The sequence below is a fragment of the Salvelinus fontinalis genome, chromosome 12 (genome assembly GCF_029448725.1).
Source record: "Salvelinus fontinalis isolate EN_2023a chromosome 12, ASM2944872v1, whole genome shotgun sequence".
NCBI lineage: Eukaryota > Metazoa > Chordata > Actinopteri > Salmoniformes > Salmonidae > Salvelinus > Salvelinus fontinalis.
This window is the reverse complement of record NC_074676.1, coordinates 57958687-57978686: the sequence shown is the minus strand read 5'-3', so window position 1 is coordinate 57978686 and position 20000 is coordinate 57958687. Positions and strand designations below refer to the sequence as shown.

The window sequence follows — 20000 nt, the reverse complement described above, 5'->3', positions numbered from 1 at the left end:
GTGTTTGAGCTCCCATGCCTGTGTCCCTGTGTTTGAGCCCCCATGCCTAGCCCCGTGTAGCTCAGTTGGTAGAGCATGGCGCTTGCAACGCCAGGATTGTGGGTTCGTTTCCCACGGGGGGCCAGTACAAAAAAAAAAAGTATGAATGTATGTACTTGTAAGTCGCTCTGGATAAGAGCGTCTGCTAAATGACTTAAATGTAAAATGTAAATGTCCCTGTGTTTGAGCCCCCATGCCTGTGTCCCTGTGTTTGAGCCCCCATGCCTGTGTCCCTGTGTTTGAGCCCCCATGCCTGTGTCCCTGTGTTTGTGTGTCTGCGTGTTTGTGTGTCCATCTGTTCTTACATGTGTGTGTGTGTGTGTGTGTGTGTGTGTGTGTGTGTGTGTGTGTGTGTGTGTGTGTGTGTGTGTGTGTGTGTGTGTGTGTGTGTGTGTGTGTGTGTGTGTGTGTGTGTGTGTGTGTGTGTGTGTGTGTGTGTGTGTGTGTGTGTGTACTCTTGTACATGTGTGTGTTTGCCTCCATGCGTATGTGTGTACTCTTGTACATGTGTGTGTGTGTGTGTGTGTGTGTGTGTGTGTGTGTGTACTCTTGTACATGTGTGTGTGTGTGTGTGTGTGTGTGTGTGTGTGTGTGTGTGTGTGTGTGTGTGTGTGTGTGTGTGTGTGTGTACTCTTGTACATGTGTGTGTTTGCCTCCATGCGTATGTGTGTACTCTTGTACATGTGTGTGTGTGTGTGTGTGTGTGTGTGTGTGTGTGTGTGTGTGTGTGTGTGTGTGTGTGTGTGTGTGTGTGTGTGTGTGTGTGTGTGTGTGTGTGTGTGTGTGTGTGTGTGTGTGTGTGTGTGTGTGTGTGTGTGTGTGTGTGTGTACTCTTGTACATGTGTGTGTGTTCCAGTGAACGGAGTCTGGAGCAGCTGGATGGAAAGAACAGTGACCTGCGCAGGGAGCTGGTGACAGTCAGGGAGGCTCTGAGTCAGGTCACCCTGCAGAAGGAGGTCCTAGATGATGAGAAGAATAGCCTTACCCTGGCTCTTAGCAAGGTGACTAACCCCTGACCCCTAACCCTGGCTCTCAGCAAGGTGACTAACCCCTAACCCCTAACCCCTTACCCTGGCTCTCAGCAAGGTGACTAACCCCTGACCCCTAACCCCTCACCCTGGCTCTCAGCAAGGTGACTAACCCCTAACCCCTAACCCCTTACCCTGGCTCTCAGCAAGGTGACTAACCCCTTACCCTGGCTCTCAGCAAGGTGATTAACCCCTTACCCTGGCTCTCAACAAGGTGACTAACCCCTAACCCTTAACCCCTTACCCCTTACCCTGGATCTCAGCAAGGTGACTAACCCCTAACCCCTAACCCCTTACCCCTTACCCTGGCTCTCAGCAAGGTGACTAACCCCTAACCCCTAACCCCTTACCCTGGCTCTCAGCAAGGTGACTAACCCCTTACCCTGGCTCTCAGCAAGGTGATTAACCCCTTACCCTGGCTCTCAGCAAGGTGATTAACCCCTTACCCTGGCTCCTAGCAAGGTGACTAACCCCTAACCCCTAACCCCTTACCCTGGCTCTCAGCAAGGTGCCTAACCCCTTACCCTGGCTCTCAGCAAGGTGACTAACCCCTAACCCCTTACCCCTTACCCTGGCTCTCAGCAAGGTGACTAACCCCTAACCCCTAACCCCTTACCCTGGCTCTCAGCAAGGTGACTAACCCCTTACCCTGGTTCTCAGCAAGGTGACTAACCCCTGACCCCTCACCCTGGCTCTCAGCAAGGTGACTAACCCCTGACCCCTTACCCTGGCTCTCAGCAAGGTGATTTACCCCTAACCCCTAACCCCTTACCCTGGCTCTCAGCAAGGTGACTAACCCCTTACCCCTAACCCCTTACCCTGGCTCTCAGCAAGGTGATTTACCCCTAACCCCTTACCCTGGCTCTCAGCAAGGTAACTAACCCCTTACCCTGGCTCTCAGCAAGGTGACTAGCCCCTTACCCTGGCTCTCAGCAAGGTGATTTACCCCTAACCCCTTACCCTGGCTCTCAGCAAGGTGACTAACCCCTGACCCTTAACCCCTAACCCGGGCTCTCAGCAAGGTGACTAACCCCTAACCCCTAACCCCTTACCCTGGCTCTCAGCAAGGTGATTAACCCCTGACCCCTAACCCCTCACCCTGGCTCTTAGCAAGGTGACTAACCCCTGACCCCTTACCCTGGCTCTCAGCAAGGTAACTAACCCTGACCCTTAACCCCTTACCCTGGCTCTCAGCAAGGTGACTAACCCTGACCCTTAACCCCTTACCCTGGCTCTCAACAAGGTGACTAACCACTTACCCCTAACCCCTTACCGTGGCTCTCAACAAGGTGACTAACCCCGAACCCCTAACCCCTTACCCTGGCCCTCAGCAAGGTGACTAACCCCTGACCCCTTACTCTGGCCCTCAGCAAGGTGACTAACCCCGAACCCCTTAACGCCTTACCCTGGCTCTCAGCAAGGTGACTAACCCCTGACCCTTAACCCCTTACCCTGACTCTCAGCAAGGTGACTAACCCCTGACCCATAAAACCCCTTACCCTGACTCTCAGCAAGGTGACTAACCCCTTACCCTGGCTCTCAGCAAAGTGACTAACCCCTGACCCTTAACCCCTAACCCGGGCTCTCAGCAAGGTGACTAACCCCTGACCCTTAACCCCTAACCCGGGCTCTCAGCAAGGTGACTAACCCCTAACCCCTAACCCCTTACCCTGGCTCTCAGCAAGGTGATTAACCCCTGACCCCTAACCCCTCACCCTGGCTCTTAGCAAGGTGACTAACCCCTGACCCCTTACCCTGGCTCTCAGCAAGGTGACTAACCCCTTACCCTGGCTCTCAGCAAGGTGACTAACCCCTGACCCTTAACCCCTCACCCTGGCTCTCAGCAAGGTGACTAACCCCTGACCCTTAACCCCTCACCCTGGCTCTCAGCAAGGTGACTAACCCCTGACCCCTTACCCGGGCTCTCAGCAAGGTGACTAACCCCTTACCCCTAACCCCTTACCCCTTACCCTGGCTCTCAGCAAGGTGACTAACCCCTTACCCTGACTCTCAGCAAGGTGACTAACCCCTTACCCCTAACCCCTTACCCTGGCTCTCAGCAAGGTGACTAACCCCTAACCCCTAACCCCTTACCCTGGCTCTCAGCAAGGTGACTAACCCCTTACCCTGGCTCCTAGCAAGGTGACTAACCCCTTACCCTGGCTCCTAGCAAGGTGACTAACCCCTCACCCTGGCTCTCAGCAAGGTAACTAACCCCTTACCCTGGCTCTCAGCAAGGTGACTAACCCCTTACCCCTAACCCCTTACCCTGGCTCTCAGCAAGGTGACTAACCCCTCACCCTGGCTCTCAGCAAGGTGACTAACCCCTTACCCTGGCTTTCAGCAAGGTGACTAACCCCTGACCCCTAACCCCTCACCCTGACTCTCAGCAAGGTAACTAACCCCTTACCCTGGCTCTCAGCAAAGTGACTAACCCCTCACCCTGGCTCTCAGCAAAGTGACTAACCCCTAACCCCTTACCCCTTACCCTGGCTCTCAGCAAGGTGACTAACCCCTTACCCTGGCTCTCAGCAAGGTGACTAACCCCTTACCCCTAACCCCTTACCCCTTACCCTGGCTCTCAGCAAGGTGACTAACCCCCTTACCCCTAACCCTTACCCCTTACCCTGGCTCTCAGCAAGGTGACTAACCCCTTACCCCTTACCCTGGCTCTCAGCAAGGTGACTAACCCCTTACCCCTAACCCCTTACCCTGGCTCTCAGCAAGGTGACTAACCCCTTACCCTGGCTCTCAGCAAGGTGACTAACCCCTTACCCCTAACCCCTTACCCCTTTACCCTGGCTCTCAGCAAGGTGACTAACCCCTTACCCTGGCTCTCAGCAAGGTGACTAACCCCTTACCCTGGCTCCTAGCAAGTTGACTAACCCCTCACCCTGGCTCTCAACAAGGTGACTAACCCCTGACCCCTAACCCCTTACCCTGGCTCTCAGCAAGGTGACTAACCCCTGACCCCTAAGCCCTCACCCTGGCTCTCAGCAAGGTGACTAACCCCTGACCCCTAACGCCTCACCCTGGCTCTCAGCAAGGTGACTAACCCCTAACCCCTAACCCCTCACCCTGGCTCTCAGCAAGGTGACTAACCCCTAACCCCTAACCCCTTACCATGACTCTCAGCAAGGTGGGCCTTAACCCATCTAGTCGTTGGCCTCGCCTCACAATGTATAGACTCCTGTGAAAGACTGTGGGGTGACAAATAATATTTTTCATTTGAATCGGTCTCAAAGCTGTAGCTTTGCCAACTAATTACGTCGATATTGAGTATTGAGGTGGGGATGATATCCAGCTCAAAGGACCATGCAGGAAGGACACCATACAGTACCTCTGTCAATAGATAAATCCTCCGGTAATCATGGTTTCCATGCCTACAGATGGAGTCGCAGAGTGCAGGACAGGAGCTGTCAGTCACCAAGCTACAGAGCCAGGAGGCTAGCCTTAGAGACTCTCTGGCCAAGATGGCTGCCCTGAGTGAAGGACTGGCCAACGACAAGGTGGAGCTCAACCGCATCCTGCTACAGGTCAGTGTTACTACTACACGACTGCACCTCTACTACTACTACTACTACTACTACTACTACTACTACTACTACTACTACTACTACTACTACTACTACTACTACTACTGCTGCTACTACTATTGCTACTACTACTACTACTACTACTACTACTACTACTACTACTACTACTGCTGCTGCTACTACTACTACTACTACTATACTACTACTACTACTGATATACTACTACTACTACTACACGACTGCACCTCTACTACTACTACTACTACTACTACTACTACTACTACTACTACTACTACTACTACTACTACTACTACTGCTGCTACTACTATTGCTACTACTACTACTACTACTACTACTACTAATACTACTACTACTACTACTACTACTACTACTACTACTACTACTACTACTACTACTACTACTATACTACTATATTACTACACTACTACTAATCTATGTCTGCTACTACTACTGCTATACTATTACTACGGCTATACTACTACTACTACTACTACTACTACTACTACTACTACTACTACTACTACTACTACTACTACTACTAATAATAATAATAATAATAATAATAATACTAATACTATACTGCTTCTGCTACTAGGACTACCACTACTGCTAATACTAATACTATACTACTACTGGTACTAGGACTACTACTACTACTAATACTACTACTATACTGCTGCTACTATGACTACGAATATACAATTAATACTACTATGACTACGACTATACTGCTACTGCTACTACTACTTCTGCTACTACTGCTACTACTACTACGACTGCTAATATACCACTACTAATATACCACTATACTACTATGCTACTACTACGACTATGCCCATACTATTAATACTATGACTACAGCTAAACTACCACTGCTACTACGACTATACTACTACTACTACTATTATACTACTACTACTACTACTACTACTACGTTACTATTATGACTATGACTGTGCTAATACTACTTCTACTACTACTGCTACTACTAATATACTACTACTATTATACTACTGTGCTACTATTATGACTATGACTGTGCTAATACTACTACTACTACTACTACTCTACTACTACTATTATACTACTATACTACTACTGCTACTCTACTACTACTGTACTACTACTGTAAGTCTGACTCAGAGCTGGCATGAAGGAAGGTATTTCAGTACTATCTTGATACAGCTCTCTTCGCCATTCTCAAAACTAACGGAGTTCAGGAGAGGCTATATGAGAGGCTCCTATACAGCTGAGGAGGGGAGGTGAGGAGGAGCTGAGGTGAGGAGGAAGTGAGGTGAGGTGAGGAGGAGCCTTGGTGAGGTGAGGAGGGGAGGTGAGGAGGAGCTGAGGTGAGGAGGTGAGGTGAGGAGGAGCTGAGGTGAGGAGGTGAGGTGAGGAGGAGCTGAGGTGAGGAGGAGATGAGGAGGTGAGGTGAGGAGGAGCTGAGGTGAGGAGGAGATGAGGAGCTGAGGTGAGGAGGAGCTGAGGTGAGGAGGAGCTGAGGTGAGGTGAGGAGGAGCTGAGGTGAGGTGAGGAGGAGCTGAGGTGAGGTGAGGAGGAGCTGATGTGAGGTGAGGAGGAGCTGAGGTGAGGTGAGGAGGAAGTGAGTTGAGGAGGAGCTGAGTTGAGGAGGAGCTGAGTTGAGGAGGAGCTGAGGTGAGGAGGAGCTGAGGTGAGGTGAGGTGGAGCTGAGGTGAGGTGAGGAGGAGCTGAGGTGAGGAGGAGCTGAGGTGAGGTGAGGAGGAGGTGAGGTGAGGTGAGCTGAGGTGTGGTGAGGAGGAGCTGAGGTGAGGTGAGGTGAGGTGAGGAGGTGAGGTGAGGAGGAAGCAAAGTGAGTAGGAGGTGAGGTGTGGTGAGGTGAGGAGGTGAGGTGAGGTGAGGTGAGGAGGAGGTGAGGAGGAGCTGAGGTGAGGTGCGGAGGAGCTGAGGTGAGGAGGAGGTGAGGTGAGGAGGTGAGGTGAGGAGGAAGCAAAGTGAGTAGGAGGTGAGGTGAGGAGGTGAGCTGAGGTGAGGAGGAGGTGAGGAGGAGGTGAGGTTAGGAATCCCAGAAACATTGATTGAGATGGATCCAAGATGATTGCACGTGCTTCCAGATCGAGGGTGAGAAGGCGGAGCTGGGTGAGCGTCGTCGGGAGGCGGAGGTGGAGAGGGCTTCGGCCAGGGAGGAGACGGGGAGGCTGCAGCAGGATCTCCAGGACCTGACCGCTGACAGACGGGCCCTGGAGAGCTCCTATAGCCTCCTGCAGGAAACCAACCAGAGACTGGAGGCTGAACTGGCACTGCTGCAGAGGGAGAACAACCAAATCCTGGAACAGCATGCACAGGTCAGGCGCAGACCTCCTCTTGGTCCTCCCTCCCTATCTTCTTCTTCTCAGCCCTCCCTACCTCGCTCTCTCCTGCCTTTCCTCTGTCCTCCTCATCTTCCCTCAGTCATTCCTTCATTCTGCCTCCTCCCACCCCCTCCCTCCCTCCACCTCCTCCTCCTCCCACCCCCTCCCTCCACCTCCTCCTCCCACCCCCTCCCTCTACCCCCTCCCTCCCTCCACCTCCTCCTCCCCCTCCCTCCCTCCACCCCCTCCCTCTATCCCCTCCCTCCCTCCCTCCTCCTCCCACCCCCTCCCTACCTCCACCTCCTCCTCCCACCCCCTCCCTACCTCCACCTCCTCCTCCCACCCCCTCCCTCTACCCCCTCCATCCACCGCCTCCCTCCACCTCCTCCTTCCTCCCTCCTCCACCTAAGGGAGTCACACCACTAGTGATTCACAGCTCTGAGCAGCTTTATGGCTCTCATTGTCACATTAAAACGCAATAGGAGATATTGGATCCATCTGCCTTGGTACTCAACACCTCTTTCTCTGATGGGATGTGAATCTTGGCTCTGCAATGTGTTTTATGAGGAACATGGGAGAGGGGAGGCAGGGGATCCTCGTGTACGCATGTGAGCTGGAACGGATAAATAGATATTACAGACGTGTAATATCGCAGCAGAAGGGGATGAGTGAAAGAACCAATAAATTAGCGCCTGTACGGCTCTACAGAAACCCTGTACCGCTCTTTCCCTCCTCCTAATCCCAATCCCAGAGTTTTCCTGTTCTGTTTCCTCTCAGCAACATTAGAAATCATTCCCATACTGTTTTATTAGAATAGAACTCTTGTGTTGAGAGAGAGAATGTTCACGATTGTTAAACATTCCATCTGGACAAATCCCTTCCAAAACATTTTCAGATAACTTATCTTATAACTTAACTTAACTTACTTATCTGAGTTAATAAGCTATGACACGACATCGCTTTCTGCTTGTGTCTTATAGCTCTTATTCGGGAACAATTCACACTCCTAATATTGGTCTAATGCTTCCTCTTCGTATTTAACTAATGAGAGGCTGTAAGACATCCTGCGATTAATATTTAGTTAGTTCATTTCCAAAAAACAATATGGCAATCATTATTGGTGTTCAAACAGTGCTAATGTAGTGAACTATCAGATGTGAGTGGGGTTAGTCAGAGTAGTGAACTATTAGATGTGAGGGGGGGTGAGTCAGAGTAGTGAACTATTAGATGTGAGGGGGGTTAGTCAGAGTGAGTCAGAGTAGTGAACTATTAGATGTGAGGGGGGTTAGTCAGAGTGAGTCAGAGTAGTGAACTATTAGATGTGAGGGGGGTTAGTCAGAGTGAGTCAGAGTAGTGAACTATTAGATGTGAGGGGGGTTAGTCAGAGTGAGTCAGAGTAGTGAACTATTAGATGTGAGGGGGGTTAGTCAGAGTGAGTCAGAGTAGTGAACTATTAGATGTGAGGGGGGGTAGTCAGAGTGAGTCAGAGTAGTGAACTATCAGATGTGAGGGGGGTTAGTCAGAGTAGTGAACTATCAGATGTGAGGGGGGGTGAGTCAGAGTAGTGAACTATTAGATGTGAGGGGGGGTTAGTCAGAGTAGTGAACTATCAGATGTGAGGGGGGTTAGTCAGAGTAGTGAACTATCAGATGTGAGGGGGGGTAGTCAAAGTAGTGAACTATTAGATGTGAGGGGGGTTAGTCAGAGGGAGTCAGAGTAGTGAACTATCAGATGTGAGGGGGGGTTAGTCAGAGTAGTGAACTATCAGATGTGAGAGGGGGTTAGTCAGAGTAGTGAACTATCAGATGTGAGTGGGGGTTAGTCAGAGTGAGTCAGAGTAATGAACTATTATATGTGAGGGGGGTTAGTCAGAGTGAGTCAGAGTAGTGAACTATCAGATGTGAGGGGGGCTAGTCAGAGTAGTTAACTATTAGATGTGAGGGGGGTTAGTCAGAGTAGTGAACTATCAGATGTGAGTGGGGGTTAGTCAGAGTGAGTCAGAGTAATGAACTATTAGATGTGAGGGGGGTTAGTCAGAGTGAGTCAGAGTAGTGAACTATCAGATGTGAGGGGGGCTAGTCAGAGTAGTTAACTATTAGATGTGAGGGGGGGTTAGTCAGAGTAGTGAACTATCAGATGTGAGGGGGGGGGGGTTAGTCAGAGTAGTGAACTATTAGATGTGAGGGGGGGTTAGTCAGAGTGAGTCAGAGTAGTGAACTATCAGATGTGAGGGGGGGCTAGTCAGAGTAGTTAACTATTAGATGTGAGGGGGGGGGGTTAGTCAGAGTAGTGAACTATTAGATGTGAGGGGGGGTTAGTCAGAGTAGTGAACTATCAGATGTGAGGGGGGGTTAGTCAGAGTAGTGAACTATCAGATGTGAGGGGGGGTTAGTCAGAGTAGTGAACTATTAGATGTGAGGGGGGTTAGTCAGAGTAGTGAACTATCAGATGTGAGGGGGGGTTAGTCAGAGTAGTGAACTATTAGATGTGAGGGGGGGTTAGTCAGAGTAGTGAAATATCAGATGTGAGGGGGGGTTAGTCAGAGGGAGTCAGAGTGTATACCTGCAGGATACGTCCCAAATAAGCCCTTATTAGTGCTGAACGATTAACCAACATTTCGGAGGTTTGGTTATTAAAAAAATTATTGACAAACCTGAAGAAATCAAGTCAAGAACTATGTGGCATGCTGGGCTGAAGGGAGTTGTAGTTTTCATTAACTTCTTTGGGATAGGGGGCGGTATTTTGACATCCGGATGAAAAGCATGCCCAAAGTAAACTGCCTGCTACTCAGGCCCAGAAGCTAGGATATGCGTATAATTGGTAGATTTGGATAGAAAACAATCTACAGTTTCTAAAACTGGTAAAATAATGTCTGTGTGTATAACAAAACTCAAATGGCGAAACCCAGAGGACAAACCATCCCAAAAAAAATGAATTCATCCTACCACTGAATTCAATGGCTGCCACTTTTATAATATAGTGAAGTCGTGCCCGATTGCAGGGAGGGGAGGGAAAGGGAGGGGAAGGGAAGGGGAGGGAAGGGAGGGGAAGGGAAGGGGAGGGAAGGGAGGGGAAGGGAAGGGGAGGGAGGGGAAGGGAGTGGAGGGAAGGGGAGGGGAGGGGAAGGGAAGGGAAGGGAAGGGAAGGGGAGGGAAGGGGAGGGAAGGGAGGGGAAGGGGAGGGAAGGGAAGGGGAGGGGAGGGAAGGGCAGGGAAGGGGAAAGGAAGGGAAGGGAAGGGAAGGGAGGGGAGGGGAGGGGAAGGGAAGGGGAGGGAGGGGAAGGGAGGGGAAGGAAGGGGAGGGAAGGGAAGGGAAGGGAAGGGAGGGGAGGGGAGGAAGGGGAGGGGAGGGAGAGGGAAGGGGAGGGAGGGGAGGAAGGAGAGGGAAGGGGAGGGGAGGGAGGGAAGGGAAGGGGAGGGAGGGGAGGGGAGGAAGGGGAGGGAAGGGAAGGGGAGGGAGGGGAGGGAAGGGGAGGGAAGGGAAGGGGAGGGAGGGGAGGGGAGGGGAGGAAGGGGAGGGGAGGGAAGGGGAGGGAGGGGAGGGGAGGGAAGGGGAGGGAGGGGAGGAAGGGGAGGGAGGGGAGGGAAGGGAGGGGAAGGGGAGGGGAGGGAAGGGAAGGGGAGGGGAGGGGCGGGGCGGGGAGGGGCGGGGCGATACCTAGTCAGTTGTACAAATTAATGCATTCAACCAAAATGTTTCTTCCGCATTTTAAACCAACCACTCTGAATCAGTATGGGGAGCACATCACGTGAGATGGCCTGGCTGGCTGACTGCTACTGCCTGGCTGGCTGATTGACTGCTACTGCCTGGCTGGCTGACTGCTACTGCCTGGCTGGCTGGCTGCTACTGCCTGGCTGGCTGACTGACTGCTACTGCCTGGCTGACTGACTGCTACTGCCTGGCTGGCTGACTGCTACTGCCTGGCTGACTGTCTGCTACTGCCTGGCTGGCTGACTGCTACTGCCTGGCTGGCTGACTGCTACTGCCTGGCTGGCTGGCTGACTGCTACTTCCTGGCTGGCTGACTGCTACTGCCTGGCTGGCTGACTGACTGCTACTGCCTGGCTGGCTGGCTGCTACTGCCTGGCTGGCTGACTGCTACTGCCTGCCTGGCTGACTGACTGCTACTGCCTGGCTGGTTGGCTGCTACTGCCTGGCTGGTTGGCTGCTACTGCCTGGCTGGCTGACCGCTACTGCTTGGCTGGCTGACTGCTACTGCCTGGCTGGCTGACTGACTGCTACTGCCTGGCTGGCTGACTGACTGCTACTGCCTGGCTGGCTGGGTGCTACTGCCTGGCTGGCTGACAGCTACTGCCTGGCTGGCTGACTGCTACTGCCTGGCTGGCTGACTGACTGTTACTGCCTGGCTGGCTGGCTGCTACTGCCTGGCTGGCTGACTGCTACTGCCTGGCTGGCTGACCGCTACTGCCTGGCTGGCTGACCGCTACTGCCTGGCTGGCTGGCTGCTACTGCCTGCCTGGCTGACTGCTACTGCCTGGCTGGCTGACTGACTGCTACTGCCTGGCTGACTGACTGCTACTGCCTGGCTGGCTGGCTGCTACTGCCTGGCTGGCTGACTGCTACTGCCTGGCTGGCTGACTGCTACTGCCTGGCTGGCTGACCGCTACTGCCTGGCTGGCTGACTGCTACTGTCTGCCTGGCTGACTGCTACTGACTGAGCAGAGATCAGATCATAACTTTAAGGAATAAAAAATTATAATACACACATTTGTTTTCCTTCATAGTAATTTCCTGTTTTTCTATTGATATCTACCCAATGTGGAACATTTTCAGTGTTTTGGCTTTTTAATTATTTCATATTACGTTTCATTAATCAAAACCGAAATACAAAATATTATTATTTTTAACGAATCGACTTCAAAAAGACCGAATCGCTCAGCACTAACCCCTATTCCCTATATAGTGCACTACTATAGACCAGAGCCCCTATTCCCTATGTAGTGCACTACTTTAGACCAGAGCCCTATTCCCTATATAGTGTACTACTATAGACCAGAGCCCTGTTCCCTATATAGAGCACTACTTTAGACCAGAGCCTTATTCCCTATATAGTGCACTACTTTAGACCAGAGCCCTATTCCCTATATAGCGCACTACTTTAGACCAGAGCCCTATTCCCTGTATAGTGCACTACCTTTGCTCTGGTCAACAGTAGTGAACTATATAAGGAATTTGAGACCTAGTGTCTCAGGAAATGGTCTTTTCCACTCAGCAGGGAAAACTCTAGAATTACAGGAGGATATTGTGACATCCTGCATTGTGAGAGGTTACCACGGTTACGTACCAAATGGCACGCTTGTTCCCTAGTGCACTACTTTTTTTTTTTGACCAGGGTTCCATAGGGGCTCTGGTCAAAAAAGTAGTGCACTATGTAGGGAATATTAAAGGGAATGGGGAAGGGGAATTGGCATGCAGGCCGTGACTTTTTACCCTGGAGTCTCAACATAAACTTAACTCTCTGATTGACGGGCAATATCTCGTTTTTTATGTTACTGCATGATATAGGATTACCATACGGTGAATAATAATTTAGATCTGATGAACGTTTGACCCTAGTCTTCCCTAATCGGAAAACCTGGTGTAGTCTATGGACATACACAGCTTAAAATGTCAGGTTATTGTCATTAATCTTATTTTCAAGGCAGATATGCAGAGTTGTAACTAGTTGGCACAGATACAAATTTCAATCAAAATCTGAATTTTGAACCTAACCTTAACCACAATCACACTGCTAAACTTAGATGAAGAACAAAACAAAAAAAACGACATTTTGTTTTCATACATTTTTATAAAATTTTGACTTTGCAGCTGGACTATCTAGCGGAAATCGCTCAGTTCTGCCTTCAGGATAGATACGTGACAGTAAACTTCAACCGGTAAAAAAAAAGGTATGGAGACGCGGTGCATTTAAAACCAATCAAATGCTCCACAACATGTTAAAACCAATCAAATGCGTTGCTGGGCGGAAACTTTTAGATGACTAAACTGAACTCCAGGATTTTACGATGGAGTTGAGCGGCGACTCGCGCTGAAAAGAGCTCCGACGTCACAGACTGATTTCAGCATCTAAAGTCTAACAGAACAATGTTGTGTGTAATATTATGTGACGTCGGCGCTCAAGTCCGTCCACGATAGTCGCCGCTCAACTCGTAAAATCATTGAGTTTAATCATGTAGGCGGAGCTTAAAACGCAGCACCAATGAAACACCATCAAACATGTCAAACCAAACTAAGTCTTTGCTTGGGCGGGGCATGTGGGGGGGGGGAAGGTTCTTGAAATATTACAGTTTGGCTTCATGACACTAGTTTGACCCTAAAGTGTACCCAGAGAAGATGCCATGCCATATTATCGTAGAACATTGAAAACATAGCTCATACGTGCTTATATATTAGGTATTATGTACATATCTCTTTCTACTGACAAATTATATATTTAAACATTTCACTGTAAGATTCTACACCTAATGTATTCGGCTCATGTGACAAATACAATTTGATTTGATTTATAATATTTACAGTATATTCGGGAAAGTGTTCAGACCCCTTGACTTTTCCTCATTTTGTTACGTTAGTCTTATTCAAAAATGTATTATATTGTTTTTTTCCCTCATCAATCACACAATACCCCATAATGACATCACAATACCCCATAATGACATCACAATAACTCATAATGACATCACAATAACCCATAATGACATCACAATAACCCATAATGACATCACAATACCCCATAATGACAAAGAAATGTTTTTTATGTTTGCAAATGTATTAAAAATAAAAAACTTAAATATCATATGTACATCAGTATTCAGACCATTTACACAGTACTTTGTCCTGTATTTGGGGAGTTTCTCCCATTCCTCTCAGCAGATCCTCTCAAGCTCTGTCAGGTTGGATGGGGAGCGTTACTGCACAGCTATTTTCAGATCTCACCAGAGTTCAATTGGATTCAAGTCCGGGCTCTGGCTGAGCCAGTCAAGGACATTCAGAGACTTCTCCCGAAGCCACTCCTGCGTTGCCTTGGCTGTGTGCTTAGGGTCATTGTCCTGTTGGAAGGTGAACCTTATCCCCAGTCTGAGGTCCTGAGCACTCTGGAGCAGGTTTTCATCAAGGATCTCTCTGTACTTTGCTCTGTTCATCTTCGCCTCCATCCTGACTAGTCTCCCAGTCCCTGCCACTGAAAAACATCCCCACAACATGATGCTGCCACCACCATGCTTCACCGTAGGGATGGTGCCAGGTTTCTTCCAGACGTGACGCTTGGCATTCAGGCCAAAGAGTTCAATCTTGGTTTCACCAGATCAGAGAATCTTGTTTCTCATGGTCTGAGAGTCTTTAGGTGCCTTTTGGCAAACTTCAAGTGGGCTGTCATGTGCCTTTTACTCTCTACCATAAAGGCCTGATTGGTGGAGTGCTGCAGAGATGGTTGTCCTTCTGGAAGGTACTCCCGTCTCCACAGAGGAACTCTAGAGCTCAGTCTGAGTGACCTTCGGGTTCTTGGTCACCTCCCTGACCGAGGCCCTTCTCCCCTGATTGCTCAGTTTGGCCGGGTGGCCAGCCCTAGGAAGAGTCTTGGTCGTTCCAAACTTCTTCCATTTAAGAATGTTGGAAGCCACTGTGTTCTTGGGGACCTTCAATGCTGGAGAAATGTTTTGGTACCCTTCCCCAGATCTGTTCCTCGACACAATCCTGTCTTGGAGCTCTACGGACAATTCCTTCGACCATGGTTTGGTTTTTGCTCTGACATGCACTGTCAACTATGGGACCTTATATAGACAGGTGTGTGCCTTTCCAAATCATGTCCAATCAACTGAATCTCCCACAGGTGGACTCCAATCAAGTTGTAGAAACATCTCAAGGATGATCAATGGAAACAGGATGCCCCTGACCCCAATTTCGATTCTCATAGCAATTGGTCTGAATACTTATGTATTCACTACACCGTCTGTGTGGGTGGACCATTTCAGTTTGTGCTTAGGTGTCCTTAGGAACTTAAAACTTTCCACATTTTACACTGCTGTCCCTTCGATGTGGATAGGGGGGTGCTCCCTCTGCTGTTTCCTGAAGTCCACGATCATCTCCTTTGTTTTGTTGACGTTGAGAGACAGTTTGTTGTCCTGACACCACACTCCGAGAGCCCTCACCTCCTTCCTGTAGGCCAGGGGTGTCAAAGTCAAATGGACGGAGGGCCAAATAAAAAATTTAGCTACAAGCCGAGGGCCGGACTGTTCGAATGTTCATTGAAATTTTTTTAAATGACGCATATAGTCTAGTGAACCTAATTGAACCTACTGAAAACCTAACAAATATATTCCAATATGATCAGATAAATAAAGCAATATTTTCTTATGGCTCTGTCAGTAATCTTTCATTTTCAACAGACACAAAAGACAAATTTCCTTTATATAAAAATCCCCATAACATGAACATTAAATGAAAGAAACCGGTATTCAAGGCACCATCAGTAGCCTATATTTTCTATTTTAGCAAAAGTGGGCTAAATTTACTTCAAAGAAAAAAACAATAATAGCAATTTTCTATCATCCACTCAACTGAAATATTTTTAAAATATAATTGGATTGAAATACAATAAAATAAAGTGCAAAAATCTATTAATCAAAAACAACACTTTGTTTAAGGAGAAGTAACATGCAGTGAAAACAAATATTAAACTTTAACTTTTAAACTTGAACTGAGTAAAAACTCTAAATATGTGATTGCACAGTAATGTTCACTTGTTTGAGGTTGAGGGTGATACTTGGTGGTGTCCCATCTTTTCCACAAGTTCATCAATGTTCGGGGTAAGGCTCTGAGCTGAGGAAATCCTCAGAATTGAGTGGAGGTGTTCAGCAGTAAGTCGACTTCTGTGTGATGTTTTGTTCAGGTTCATCAAAGAAAACAGTTGTTCACACAGGTATGTGCTGCCAAACATAGACAACGTTTGAGCAGCCTGGATGCGCAGCTGGGGCATTGTGTCGGGGAGGAAACGGGCGAACTCCGCAGCACCCACTGCCGCATGTTTTGCCCTCAGTGCATCATTGCATTGGAGGTCAATCAACTCCATTTGGAGGTTTGGTGGTGAGCTTTCCACGTCAACAGCAAATGGGTTACCGAGCAGTTCCAACCTGCTTTTTTGTGCTTCAAAGTCAGCAAATCGGCGTCGAAAGTCAGCGGCAAGCATACCTATTTTATCAGCCAACTGTGCGCTCGGGAACGCACTGGTAGAGAGCTTCTCTTTCATGGTCTGGCAGCTGGGAAAGTGGCTCAAATTTTCTTTCCGCATCTGCGTCTCCCACAGAGTCAGTTTGGTTTTAAATGCCTTCACTGTACTGTACATATCAGAGATGACATGATCCCGACCCTGCAGCTGCAAGTTCATTGCATTCAGATGACTCGTAATGTCACACAGAAAAGCCATTTCACACAGAAACATTTCGTCTCGGAGTTGTGTTGTGTCTTTCCCTTTGCTGTCCAAGAACAGACAAATCTCCTCACGAAGCTCGAAACATCTTTGAAGCACCTTTCCCTGGCTTAGCCATCGCACCTCTGTGTGATAAGGCAAATCACCATGCTCCGTTTCTAACTCCGTCAGAAATGCCTTGAACTGGCGGTGATTCAAACCTTTGGCTCTGATAAAGTTAACTGTGCGCGTGATGATGCTCATTACATGCTCCATTTTCAAGGCTTTACCGCACAACGCTTCCTGGTGTATGATACAATGATAAGCTGTCAGTTCACCTGTCGCGTTTTCCTCTTGCATCTTTTCCCGTATCTTCGCCACCAGTCCGCTCCTGTGTCCACACATCGCAGGTGCTCCGTCGGTTGTCAAACCCACGAGTTTTTCCCAAGGCAGCTCCATCTCATTTACACATCTTGACACCTCTTCATACAAATCATGCCCCGTAGTTGTGCCATGCATAGGACGTAAAGCCAAAAACTCCTCTGTCACGCTTAGGCTGGAGTCCACTCCGCGGATGAAAATTGACAACTGGGCAATGTCAGAAATGTCGGTGCTCTCATCCACAGCCAAGGAATATGCAATGAAATCTTTTCCCTTTTTCACAAGCTGCTCTTTTAGATTGATGGACAACTGGTCTACTCTCTCGGCAATGGTGTTTCTGCTCAGACTCACATTTAAAAAGAGTTGCCTTTTTTCTGGGCAAACTTCGTCACAAACTTTAATCATGCAGTTTTTGATGAAATCCCCCTCCGTAAATGGCCGGGCTGATTTAGCGATCTCTTCTGCCAAAATAAAACTGGCCTTGACAGCAGCCTGGCCTTGTGATTTGGCTTTTTTGAACAGAGCCTGTCGAGATTTGAGGCCTCGTTTTAATTCCTCTGCCTTTTGTAGCCTTTGTTCCATGTCCATATTCTTGTTTTTGTCCGCGTGTTTCGTTTCATAATGTCGTCTCAGATTATACTCTTTCAGTACCGCCACACTTTCTCCACACAGAAGACACAGAGGTTTTCCAGCTACCTCCGTGAACATATACTCCGACTCCCACCTTGTTTGAAACCCCCGGTTCTCAGTGTCCACCTTCCGTTTTGCCATTTTTGATGGGTATCTGAAAGTTAATTTTACTGTGATGCTGACGACTGCTGTGCCAATAAATATTGAAATGAAGCAGCCTACTGCTCGGTGCGTCGCCGTTGCATTGTGGGAAATGTAGTATTGGTGCGTGTAAAAGATCTGCGGGCTGCCGGCTTGCTGCGGTCTGCGGGCCGGTTCTAATAATAAATCAAGATCATCCCAGGGGCCGTAAAAAACCTTCTCGCGGGCCGGATGTGGCCCGCGGGCCTTGACTCTGACATATGTGCTGTAGGCCGTCTCGTCATTGTTGGTAATCAAGCCCACTAGGAGGCTGAAGACATTTGGCTTTGTCAGACAAAACCCTGACAAACTTTTACAGATGCACAATCGAGAGCATCCTGTCGGGCAACTGCACCACCAACAACCGCAGGGTAGTGCGTGCTGCACAAAGCATCACCGGGGGCAAACTACCTGCCCTCCAGGACACCTACATCACCCGATGTCACAGGAAGGCCAAACAGATAATCAAGGACAACAACCACCCGAGCCACTGCCTGTTCACCCCGCTATCATCCAGAAGGCGAGGTCAGTACAGGTGCATCAAAGCTGGGACCGAGAAACTGAAGAACAGCTTCTATCTCAAGGCCATCAGACTGTTAAACAGCCGTCACTAACACAGAGAGACTGAAGAACAGCTTCTATCTCAAGGCCATCAGTCTGCTGAACAGCCATCACTAACTCAGAGAGACTGAAGAACAGCTTCTATCTCAAGGCCATCAGTCTGCTGAACAGCCATCACTAACTCAGAGAGACTGAAGAACAGCTTCTATCTCAAGGCCATCAGACTGCTGAACAGCCATCACTAACTCAGAGAGACTGAAGAACAGCTTCTATCTCAAGGCCATCAGACTGTTAAACAGCCGTCACTAACTCAGAGAGACTGAAGAACAGCTTCTATCTCAAGGCCATCAGACTGTTAAACAGCCGTCACTAACTCAGAGAGACTGAAGAACAGCTTCTATCTCAAGGCCATCAGACTGCTGAACAGCCATCACTAACTCAGAGACTGAAGAACAGCTTCTATCTCAAGGCCATCAGACTGCTGAACAGCCATCACTAACTCAGAGAGACTGAAGAACAGCTTCTATCTCAAGGCCATCAGACTGCTGAACAGCCATCACTAACTCAGAGAGACTGAAGAACAGCTTCTATCTCAAGGCCATCAGACTGCTGAACAGCCATCACTAACTCAGAGAGACTGAAGAACAGCTTCTATCTCAAGGCCATCAGACTGTTAAACAGCCGTCACTAACTCAGAGAGACTGAAGAACAGCTTCTATCTCAAGGCCATCAGACTGTTAAACAGCCGTCACTAACTCAGAGAGGCTGCTGCCTGCATTGAGACCCAATCACTGGCTACTTTAATAAATGGATCATTAGTCACTTTAAACAATGCCACTCTAAATAATTCCACTTTAAATAATGTTTACATATCTTATATTACTCATCTCACATTTATATACTGTATTTTATACCATATACTGCACCTTGCCTATGCTGTTCGGCCATCGTGGAATTAGTAGATTACTTTTTAGATATTACTGCACTGTCGGAACTAGAAGCACAAGCATTTCACTACACTCACATTAACATCTGCTAACCATGTGTACGTGACCAATAAAATGTGATTTGATTTGAAAAAAAATATTTCTGTTTAATAAATATATTAATTTGCAAAAATGTCTTGAAATCTGTTTCACTTTGTCATTATGAGGTATTGTGTGTTGGAAAACGTTTTATTTAATACATTTTTTGAATAAGGCTGTACTTTACTGAACACTTTACAAATGCACTGTTTCTGTGCCAGTTAGCAGGTCTCTGTCAGTCTGTGGTTGTGATGTTTCTGTGTCAGTTAGCAGGTCTCTGTCAGTCTGTGGTTGTGATGTTTCTGTGACAGTTAGCAGGTCTCTGTCAGTCTGTGGTTGTGATGTTTCTGTGTCAGTTAACAGGTCTCTGTCAGTCTGTGGTTGTGATGTTTCTGTGACAGTTAGCAGGTCTCTGTCAGTCTGTGGTTGTGATGTTTCTGTGTCAGTTAGCAGGTCTCTGTCAGTCTGTGGTTGTGATGTTTCTGTGTCAGTTAGCAGGTCTCTGTCAGTCTGTGGTTGTGATGTTTCTGTGACAGTTAGCAGGTCTCTGTCAGTCTGTGGTTGTGATGTTTCTGTGTCAGTTAGCAGGTCTCTGTCAGTCTGTGGTTGTCATGTTTCTGTGTCAGTTAGCAGGTCTCTGTCAGTCTGTGGTTGTGATGTTTCTGTGTCAGTTAGCAGGTCTCTGTCAGTCTGTGGTTGTGATGTTTCTGTGTCAGTTAGCAGGTCTCTGTCAGTCTGTGGCTGTGATGTTTCTGTGTCAGTTAGCAGGTCTCAGTCAGTCTGTGGTTGTGATGTTTCTGTGACAGTTAACAGGTCTCTGTCAGTCTGTGGTTGTGATGTTTCTGT

The 20000-nt window shown here is 48.5% G+C and overlaps 1 protein-coding gene across 1 annotated transcript in view; it reads left to right on the top strand.

Annotated features, from left to right (window-relative positions):
* Positions 1–20000, top strand: part of crocc2 (ciliary rootlet coiled-coil, rootletin family member 2) — a 157730-nt gene that overhangs the window by 117052 nt on the left and 20678 nt on the right. Inside the window, exons 15-17 of the mRNA XM_055941161.1 lie at positions 896–1040; positions 4457–4603; positions 6718–6948. Of these exons, the coding sequence (XP_055797136.1) occupies positions 896–1040; positions 4457–4603; positions 6718–6948 (523 nt within the window). The remainder of the gene's footprint in view (positions 1–895; positions 1041–4456; positions 4604–6717; positions 6949–20000) is intronic.